Here is an 11,021-nt window from a genome sequence, read left to right as displayed (position 1 = left end):
AAAAATCAATCAACTCACCAGCATGAAAAGTTACGCAGTTTGGTAGTATAAAACCAACTCTACATCGAACCATGACCCTATGTATGATTTCACTCTGTACAGAAAAACAAATTTGCAAATATTTTGACAGGAGCGATCGAACGTAATAACCGACAAACTCTAGCCCTCTGCACTTGCAATTCCAATGACACTTAAGAAGATCTAATGAAGTCATGGTTGCTTGTCAGAGCAACTAGAGAAATCATATATCAATGCAACAACAATTTACTATTGGGGAAAAGTCTTTTTTTATGTTTCTTCCATGATCCATAATGGATCTTACATGAACTCACCTTTTAACAAAATATGAGAGAATAGAACAAAAACCTCAAATCCTGCAAAAATTGAACCCTACCTCTCTCTCTAGATCTCCCTCAATCTTCTTGATTATAGTTTTAGTATATAATTGTAGTACTATATGAAGTTAATAATATAAGGGTCCCCATGTCATGTATAACTCTATCACCAAAATTACCCACGAGATAGATATGTCTAAGCATCACTTTCTCCATGTTTATCATGGAGATGATGATGATGACCTTTCCAACTATAACTCTCTGATTTTTCATCTTCCATACTATCACCACCACCAACACCCACTGCCAATTGAAGAGGTCCTTGTGGAGATTCAGACTGAGAATTATTACTAGATTTTGAAGATGTTGATGATGCATTTGGAAGTCTTCGACTATGAAGTCGATATTTCTGAAACAAATTTCACAAGTTTAGATTCTTAATTAGTCCAATTATAAGAACAACCCATAATTAGAAATGAAGATTCAAGTTCAATAAGAATTCAAAATTCATCATCAATTCACCTGAAGATGACTTTTAACTTCATCATTTGTTAGTCCATCTACCTTCATCAATTCTCTTATTTGTTTTGGTGTAGCCACTGAACAAAAAAGAGAAGAAATTCAAAAATCAGATCGATAATTCTCCTTTTACTGCAAATCCAACTTCTACCCAGATTAAGTTATATAAAAAGTTACAATGTTTCATACTTAATTAATCAAATAAACTAACCAAATCACACCCTTGAAAAGGGAAAAGTTCTAACCTTGAGAACCCCCAAGTTGTTGTAGAGCATTGATGAATCTTCGATGTAAATCCGGCAACCAACATCTCCTCTGCTTCCTTGGAGGCTGATGTGATTGTTGGCTTCCCCTCTGTGAAGGGAGTTCTGTGTTTGAGTTCTTCATTCCTCCGGGAGTAGAAAGAGAAAGAGGAGGTGTTAATGGTCGAGCTTCCATATCTTCCTTCTTCCTCTTCACCACAGATACTGGAAAGGGGAATTCATTAAACCCCTTTAATGGTGGAAAGGATTCTCCTTCATTATTGCATTTACTCAGATATAATAAGCCCTCTGAAGCCGATATATCATCTTCTTCATCTCCCTGACTCTGTTCATCATCAATAAACAAAAACCCCATTTCAATTTTAAACCAACCCACAAAATTTAAGCATCAAGAATCTCTAAATTCATGAGAATTTTACAAGATTTTCATCCTTACCTCTACCAATTTCGTTTTATCCTCCTCCAGCTCCAAGGTATGAACTTTAGGTGAATCAGTACTAGTCCAGAGCCTAGCTGAACTCATCCAATTCATCTTACTATCTTTGGAATCAATTTCCTCTGATAATTTGGTAAAGTGGGTTGTTTCTTCTTTCAATGTCAAAATAGCTAAAAGAAATTGAAAAACAAAAAGTACCCATTAATCAAAACTCATTATAAACATGAAAAAAATCAAAAACCCAAATTCACATAAATCAAAATTAGATTACAAAATCAGTAAAATTAAAATTTACTCACCATCTTTCAAAAGGAGCATAGAAAGAGGAAGTTGAAGTTTAAAAGGATCAATCTTTTTCATTTCTTCTTCTAACATCTTAATATATTCATCAAGCTTAGAAAATTTCTCAGAAACATTTTTAATCTCTGCAATTTCTCTGAGAAAACAAGTTATGGGTTTGGGTATGAAAGTGGTGGGTTGTAAATCTAAGCTCAATTCCTGTGAAATCAAACCCATAATCTAACCTTACTCAAGATTTCTCTCCTTTTGTTTATGTGGGTAGGGGAGTAGAAGAAGAAGAAGAAGAAGATAACCTAAAAACCAGAATCTGGGGTTGGGAAAGTGGTGGGTTTTGTAAACCAGGAAAGAAGATTAAAATGGGAAGATTCTATTGAACGATGCCGATTTTTTACAAACCCATATTCGATTCGTCGCATACAAATTGGGATTAGGGATCTAAAAAAGAGGAAAGGTTATAAGATTAGAAATTTATGGAATTTTCTGGGTAAATGAGTACCAAGATTCTTTCTTTAGGAGGAGAGTAGGTTAGGTAAAAGCAATCAAGTATTGGTGGACCCATTATGGTTTCTTATTAATTGAATATTTTAGGCCACTGTTTTGGGGAAAGCAAAAAAGTTTTCGGGGAAGACGGTGAAAAACAAAAAAAATAAGAACCAAACGCACCCTTAAGTTCGCCGCCCGGATTCGCCGGCGGCTGGCGGCAACTTCATATCTCCATTTTCTCCCCTCTCTCTCTCTCTCTCTCTCTCGTCACACTCTCGTCACACTCTCTCCCTTCCCTCTTTCTCTCTGATATCTCTCTTTCTTCTCGTTTTCTTCTTTCTCTCTCTAACTCCGGCGAAGGGGGAGGAACCCCTTTGCCAGATTTCTGGTTTTAGACGAAGCTATATCGGTTTCGTCTGGAAACCAGAAATCCTGCGAAGGGGGTTCCTCCCCCTTCGCCGGAGTTAGAGAGAGAGAACGGAGGAAGAAGTGAGAGGGAGAAGAGAGAGAGAGAGAGGGAAGAAACGAGAAGAGATGGGAGATAAGTATTACCTGAAAGTGTCGCCGGAGTTTTATGAAGGTCGCCTGAGAAGAAGAAGAGGGAAGAAGCTGAAAATGAAGTGTTTGGAGGAAACAAAAAGAAATTGTTTCCACCCAAAATTTATTGCCCTAGAAATTTTTCGTATTTCCTCAAAACACCGACCATATTTTATTATCAGAATTGATGCTATTATGTCCAGCTAGGGGTAGGGGTGGGAATCAGTCCGGGTCGGACCGGTCGGAGTCATGTCATTCATCGGGCCATGTCGATCGGGTTTTGAAATTCTCTGTCCATTCCGGATTTCGGGTTAATTAGGCGGGTTATTTAGGAAATCTTAGTGTCCAAAACCCGCCCAAGTCCGTCAAATTTTTCGGGTTTCTCGGGTATCGGGTGGTCGACTATCGGGTTTTCACCACAGTTCTAAAATATTTTGGTCGAGATGACCAAAATATTTCAATTTCGATGGTACCGAAATTTGTATCGAACCTAAAATTTAATTAAGTTTCTTCTAACAATGTTGTGACAAGGGCACTCCGCACTTGAACAAAAATATATGTATATATATCTATATTATACACTTCAAATACATTAAAATTACAATGTATATATATACATTGTATATGTGCATACATAAATACAGACAAGCAGGCATACATATAATGTGCATAAGTATTATAATATAAATGGATGACATTATTAAGCAGGTTATGTCGGGTAAAGATTATCGGGCGGGCTCGGGCAGGATGCCAGGTAACACTTCAAAACCCGTATCCAACCCGTTGATTTCATCGGGTCGGTTGGGCTAAACCCGTCTTCGGGTTTCGAGTATCTGCAGTCTCTAACGGAATCGGGTATCTGTGACGTGTTTCGGGTTTGCAGACTTTTTCCCATCCCTAGCTAGGGGTGGGAATCGGTTCGGATCAGTCGGTACCGGTCTCTAAATTTATCGAATCGGTCAGTTTCGGACATAAAATGTTGGTGACCACTTATTTACTCGGGTGGTGTCGGTGTTGGGTTTTACACCCTTCTACTAGTGTTTATAGCGGAATTAAGACATCTAATATCTACACAAGTATTCCCAGGATCACATGCATAAACCTATGATAATCATTAATTAAAACTAGAAGGATAAATACCTTGTTCGCTAGTTTTCCCTCGAACCTTTCCAATTGCTTATGAGAAGACCAAGAGCTTCAAGTGTAGCTCCTCTACTTGGGACACGAGAAAACAAATTTGATCTCCCACCTTGTTGTATAGCTAGCACACCAATGGTGGTTGGAAAAGAAGAACTCCTTTCTTCTTAACTAGATAGATAGTTAATGGGAATTAGCTCACTTTCTCCTCTCTACTTGATGTGGTAGAGTAAGAAAGCTTAGAGAGAAATTCCACACCTTATTCTCTGCCCTAAGAGTGTTTATATAGAACCCTAATAAGAATCCACCTCCTTTTAGGTTTCCTAAAACACCCTTTAGAATAAGATTTAGGGAAATAATCGAAAATAGCAACTATTGGTATTTTCTCAATTCCCTAAGGAGGAGGTGCCCAAACACCACGAAAATTGGCAGATATAATGTTTATTATATCATCAACTAACCCTCCAAAATTCAGCCCAATCCGAGTCCTATAAGTACCCGAACCGGTCTAGGCCAAAAAACCCAGTTTTTGGCCCTTTTGTACTATCTTTGCCTAATTCCTTTTTAGGCCTATGAGATATGTTTATGGGACACTCCCATGATTATATCTCACTCCCACTAGTCATATCCTAGATCAATTTGTCACTCTTATGTGTAACCCGTTGTAGGATCCGATCGAAGTTAGCCGCGAATTACTCCGTAATTCGACGATCGTAGTTGGTCTCTAGCTACAACTCTACGATCCCTAAATCAATCGGACTTGATGATCTTCCACATAAATTGTCCTATCCGACAAATTGTTCGCATTGTCACCTTGGTCGAAGGACATCTCCTTCAACTCCTTCAGACTCCCACTTGGACTTAGAACAAGTACAATGCTCGATTCCCATGTCACTTAGTATCCCATCTGATACGTCACGTCATTCAGACTTTCTTGATCTCGAGTACAACTGTCAAAACAAATGATTAACTTTTAATCCATTTGAGCACGGCCATGCATTTTTAGTTGTTGCTCGTCAAGTGGCCCGAGGACACTGTACCCTAACATGGTTAGGAGGATATAATCCATTCTTGCGCTCCCACTCAACTTCATGTCTATCATGTCCTTCCCAGTATCCGCCTTTATAACCTCCTTTTACGGCGCGGCGTTTAACGGAACCAAAGTCAGACATTCCTTACATAAGATGAGCTGAGCACTCATGTTTTGAGGAATCTCTTCAATCTTGTCTTTGTGAGAAGTTTGACGATTTCATCATTCTTTGGATGAACTTCTCACGTTGAGGGTTATTCCAGCGTATAATCCCTATTATGCACTCACGTAGTCGAATCGAATACACTATTCCTGTAGCTCATGAAACTGCGCTATCCCATCTACTCCCGTACTAGTCTTCGTGAGTCATTGTTGTCCACGCAATGACCTGGACTAGGGAATTGATAATGAATCACTCCAAGTTCACTTAGTAGGGTTTCATTCATCAGATCACGTATCTGACAAGCCTACTCGGAGCGTTTTCTTTATCGTGTGGACTGTCTCTTAAAATACCAAACCAAATTTTAAGGACAAAATAAAATTTCTTTTATTTTATTTATCGAATGTAAGTAATTAGGCACATAAACTCTATTATGAATCCAAATTACATTTGTTGCCATTCCCCAATGCGCTTTATACCAATGTCCCTCATGTGTGAATCATGTTTGGGCTGAGGTAACGGTTTGGTTAACGGATCTACAACGTTATCATCCGTATGAACCTTGCAAATTACCACATCTTTTCTTTCTATGATTTCTCTAATCAAGTGGTACTTCCTTTGGATATGTTTGGATTTTTGGTGCGCTCTTGGTTCCTTGGCTTGGGCTATAGCTCCGTTGTTGTCACAATAGAGAGTCACGCCATCTTCCATGCCAGGTACGACACCAAGTTCTATCAGGAACTTCTTGATCCAAACTCCTTCCTTTGCAGCTTCCGAGGCTGCTAGGTATTCTGCTTCAGTGGTAGAGTCTGCAACTGCGCTCTTCTTGGAACTTTTCCAACATACCGCTCCTCCATTCAGACAGTAGACGAACCCAGATTGTGATTTGAAGTCGTCTCTATCCGTTTGAAAGCTTGCATCCACATGGCCTACAACTTTTAGTGTATCTTCCCCGCCATATACCAGGAAATGATCCTTAGTCCTTTTCAGGTACTTTAGGATATTCTTGGCGGCGTGCCAGTGCGCTTGGCCTGGATTTGATTGGTAACGGCTACACATGCTCAAAGCATATGAGACGTCTGGGCGAGTGCAGATCATGGCATACATGATTGATCCTATTGCCGAAGCATAGGGTACTTTCATCATGTGTGCTAGCTCATCAGGACTCTTAGGACACTGATCTTTGCTAAGCACCATACCATGTGACATGGGAAGGAATCCTCTTTTGGAGTTTGTCATCTCGAACCGTTGAAGAATCTTATCTATATAAGTTTCTTGACTAAGTCCGATCATCCTCCTTGATCTATCTCTATAGATCTTGATTCCCAATATGTATTCTGCTTCCCCTAAGTCCTTCATAGAGAAGCATTTCCGAAGCCAGTCTTTAACTGATTCCAACATCGGAATATTGTTTCCTATGATTAATATGTCATCGACATAAAGGACTAAGAAAACTAGGTCGCTCCCACTAACCTTCTTGTAAACACAAGATTCTTCTGCATTCTTGAGAAATCCAAATTCTTTGATTTTCTCGTCGAATCGAAGATTCCAACTCCGGCTTGCTTGCTTGAGTCCATAAATGGATTTCTTAAGCTTGCAAACTTTTCCAGCATTTTTGGAATCTACAAAACCTTCGGGTTGTGTCATGTACACATCCTCTTCCAAGTGTCCGTTCAGGAAGGCAGTTTTGACATCCATTTGCCAAATCTCATAATCATAATGAGCTGCAATTGCTAGAATGATCCGAATGGATTTAAGCATTGCGACAGGTGAAAAGGTTTCATCATAGTCTATGCCATGAATCTGTTTGTATCCTTTTGCCACGAGTCTAGCTTTGAAAACGCTAACGTTTCCATCCTTGTCAGTTTTTACTTTGAAAACCCATTTGCATCCGATTGGTTTTGCTCCATCGGGCAAATCGATCAAGTTCCATACTTGATTTTCTGACATGGAATCCATTTCCGATCTCATGGCTTTTAGCCATTTTTCGGAGTCGGGGCTCGTCATAGCTTGGTTGTAGGTACTCGGCTCATTATCTTCTAACAGTAGGATATCTGTTTTCTGAGATAATTCCTGGAGCCTTTGAGATCTACGAGGGGCCTGAGCAACATTTGGAGTGTTCTCAACTAGTTGAGATGTCTCCTGCGAATTTAATTCGACTTGAGCGGGAGGTACTCTCTCGACCTCATTTTCCTCTTCCATACTTTGTGTATAGATAGGAGCCGCTAAACTTCTTGATATTTCTATATCTGTGTTTATTTGTTGCTCATATCGAATTTCATCGATATCTACATTTCTCCCACTTGTCTATTTGGAAAGGAATTCCTTTTCAAGGAAGACACCATCTCGAGCAACAAACACTTTGTTCTCAGATTCGTGGTAGAAGTAGTAACCCCTTGTCTCTTTTGGATAGCCCACAAAGAGACATTTGTCTGATTTAGGTGCGAGTTTGTCTCCTTGTAAGCGTTTTACATAAACTTCGCATCCCCAGATTTTGAGAAAAGACAGCTTTGGAATCTTTCCAAACCATAACTCATATGGCGTCTTTTCTACAGCTTTTGACGGAGCTCGGTTAAGTGTGAAAGCAACCGTTTCTAGAGCATACCCCCAGAACGTGTTTGGAAGATTTGCTAAACTCATCATAGATCGAACCATGTCTAACAAGGTGCGATTTCTCCTTTCAGAAACACCATTCATCTGGGGTGTTCCTGGCGGAGTGAGTTGAGATATTATACCACAACTCCTAAGATGATCGTCAAATTCTTGACTCAAATATTCACCACCTCGATCGGATCGAATGACTTTTATTTTCTTGCCAAGTTGATTCTCTACTTCGTTCTGAAATTGTTTGAACATGTCAAACGATTCGGACTTATGCCTCATCAAGTATATGTAACCATAACGAGTGAAGTCATCCGTGAACGTGATGAAGTAGCCATAGTTACCTCTCGCCGGAGTACTCATTGGTCCGCATACATCCGTATGTATGAGTTCCAAGGGTTCTTTGGCTCGGTCTCCTTTTCCTTTAAAAGAAGACCTCGTCATTTTACCCATTAAACATGATTCGCATGTGTCATATGATTCTAAATTATACGAACCTAGAAGTCCATGTTCATGGAGCTTCTTCATGCGTGTCATGTTAATGTGACCCAAACGACAATGCCAAAGGTAACTTGGATTTGAATCATCTGACCGTAGCCTATTGGTTTCTATGTTGAAGACTTCGTTCTCAATATTCGTAATATAGAGACCGTTGTATAGCTTAGCACTGGTATAAAACATTTCACCTTTGTATAAAGAACAACGATGGTTTTTTATTAATAGGTGATATCCCTCTTTGTCTAATTTTGAGACAGAGATAATGTTTCTAGAAATAGAGGGTACATAATAGCAATTATGAAGTTCTAAAACTAGACCAGTTTCTAGAGGTAGACTGAAAGTTCCTACAGCTTTCGCAGCAACCGTTGCTCTATTTGCTACTCGTAGGACAAGCTCCCTTCCAGATAAATACTTGATTCCCTTAAGGCCCTGCACATCATAAATGATATGAGCACCACATCCGGTATCGAATACCCAGGATTGAGAATCAAATGTATTTGCTAAGTTAACTTCGATAACATAGATACCTTGGTCGGAATCGTGAGTTCCTTCCTTTTTCCTTTTGTTCTTCTGAATCAGTTGAAGTTCTTTCTTTGATTCAGACATTCCAATGCCTCTCCGGATTGCCTTAGAAGTTCCGTACTTCCTCAACCGTGATTTGTTTCGGGACATGTCCCTTAATCGACAGATGATTGTATGCGTATCCATTTTCCTGAATCTCTTTTGAAGATTAGGCTCCATGGTTGCCAACATAAGGCAAGTTACTGAAATTGATTTCATCCGGATACTTTTGGCCTGCTTTTGTTCCTCAATCTTTGAGTTCGCAGTTATTTTTGGAATAGGGGTATCCAGTACGCTTTCTTTGTTTGTAGATTTGAGAACACTTCTCAATCTCTTTTCCCAATCAAGGAAGTTATCCATGTTCAATTTGTCCTCATCAAGGATTGAACATAGGTTGAAAAGATTGATTTTTGCCATAGTAAAACTACATGAAACAGAAAAAGGATTTTGCTAAGTATTACATTCGATAATTTTTGCAAAAAGTCCTAAGTTTTTGCCACATTATTCAAGATAAAACGTGTCCCTAGATGAATAATGCGATTCCAAGATCCCATCTCTCAAGGATTAAGCGGACTAGGGCCCTGCCCTTAATTCCCATTGATTTAGGTGAGTGAATACTTTCACTGATCATACTATATGATTCTCGGTTGATGGATTACATGTTTAGTGTAAAATCCATCCTTTTGCCTCGAGTATCCAAGACTCTCTTGCTGATCTCGTTGAGTAGAACCATTTAGACATGTAGGCCTCTTCTATAGGCCTACCCGCAATGTCCCAAGGTAGAGGAGGTACTCTGCGAAGGCCGACCCACCTTCCTCGAACAAGGGCGCAAGGAGTGTCTTAATTTGGATAGGCACTGTACTCAAAATTACTTTTAGGGACTTTTACGCTAGTCTGGCGTTCGTTTTAGTGAACTAATTAGCCTAACTAACATCCACGACATAAAGCGTAAATAAGTAAGTAAATGCGCGCGAGAAAGTAAATCAAGCACATATGGATCCTAGTATGGCCCCTAACCTAGAAGATCTAATCTCCTTTGGTTTGCTTCTTGTTTCGCCTTTTAGTTCGTCTAGATCTCCGTCTTTGAACCTCCATTGATTTCTCCCACTCGCCTTTGGATTTCTTCCTTGAGTTTCATCAATGGACTCATAAACCCTAAACTCTAATTACAAGACTCAAACGATTCGCAGATCGTGTAAACTTGAAATTAAAATTATTACAAAACATGCACCCATCCGTGCTCAAAACAAGAATAAGAAATAAATTCTATGGCCATACTAGTTTCCGCATTCACATCACATGCAATCATATAATATATTTCAAGGCTATCAATTATATATGCATGTATATCCGGGAGATACTTTTGTCGACATCCGTATGTCATGTACGCACCTTAAGTCTACATCAAAAGATTAGACTAATGGTGTGTCTTGGTTTGATTTTAAAATTTGATTTTAAAGAGAAATTCCGTTTGGGCCTTGAATGGCCCGGGTTAATTTCGGAAATATTTGGATTGGAATTTTGGGAGAAAATTTGGATAAAACTCCCACTCGAATAGTGGTCCCTTTTCGTGGTCCGAAAAGCCTTGAAAAGACCCGGGACAAGTCCTAGACAAGTCCCGGCCCAAGCCCACAAAGGGGCTTGGACAAGGTCCGGATATGGCACGGCCCATAGGGCCGGCATGTCCGAGCCGAGGCCAATAGGCCTGATCTCGTCCTGACCGGAGCCAGGACGCTAGTCCAAGCACCAGACGCGTCCTAGACGCATCTGGTGCTGGACCGGACCAGCACTAGGTGTCTCGGACATAGTCCGAGACACCCAGGACCCCAGACGCATCTCCAAGACGCGTCTGGTAGTAGCTACTGGTCGCGTCTGGAAGACGCGTCTGGTAGTAGCTACTGGTCGCGTCTGGAAGACGCGACCTGGAGCAGCTGGACGCGTCCTCAGACGCGTCCATCAGTAATCTGGGACGCGTCTACCAGACGCGTCCTCCAGGCTACTGGTCCGGCCAGAAAGCTTTCTGGCCGGACCTATTGAGTTTCTAAAAAACTCAATAGTCTCCCCTTTTTTTTTTTGTGTTGCAATTTTAAATTGCTTTTTCCAAAATTTGAAACACTTCTAAATATTTCAAATTCTTTTTAGAACAATTCTAAGTTTCCAA

The 11,021-nt window shown here is 40.1% G+C and overlaps 1 protein-coding gene across 1 annotated transcript; it reads right to left on the bottom strand.

Annotated features, from left to right (window-relative positions):
* Nucleotides 1-246: 246 nt before the first annotated feature.
* LOC147570394 (myb family transcription factor EFM-like) lies at nucleotides 247-2,394 on the bottom strand. The gene is made up of 5 exons (XM_086656957.1): nucleotides 1,853-2,394; nucleotides 1,554-1,723; nucleotides 1,100-1,442; nucleotides 858-934; nucleotides 247-744 (listed from the first exon to the last, which is right to left on the bottom strand). The coding sequence occupies exons 1-5, from the start codon at nucleotides 2,067-2,069 to the stop codon at nucleotides 532-534; spliced, it is 1,020 nt and encodes a 339-aa protein (XP_086513083.1). The 5' UTR covers nucleotides 2,070-2,394; the 3' UTR covers nucleotides 247-531.
* Nucleotides 2,395-11,021: the final 8,627 nt, after the last annotated feature.

Source organism: Eschscholzia californica, unplaced genomic scaffold (genome assembly GCF_041429995.1).
Source record: "Eschscholzia californica isolate CP2 unplaced genomic scaffold, dmEscCali1.0.p SCAF_1, whole genome shotgun sequence".
Taxonomy (NCBI): domain Eukaryota; kingdom Viridiplantae; phylum Streptophyta; class Magnoliopsida; order Ranunculales; family Papaveraceae; genus Eschscholzia; species Eschscholzia californica.
Note: the sequence above shows the minus strand (reverse complement) of the source record. Positions and strands in the feature narration are given on the sequence as shown.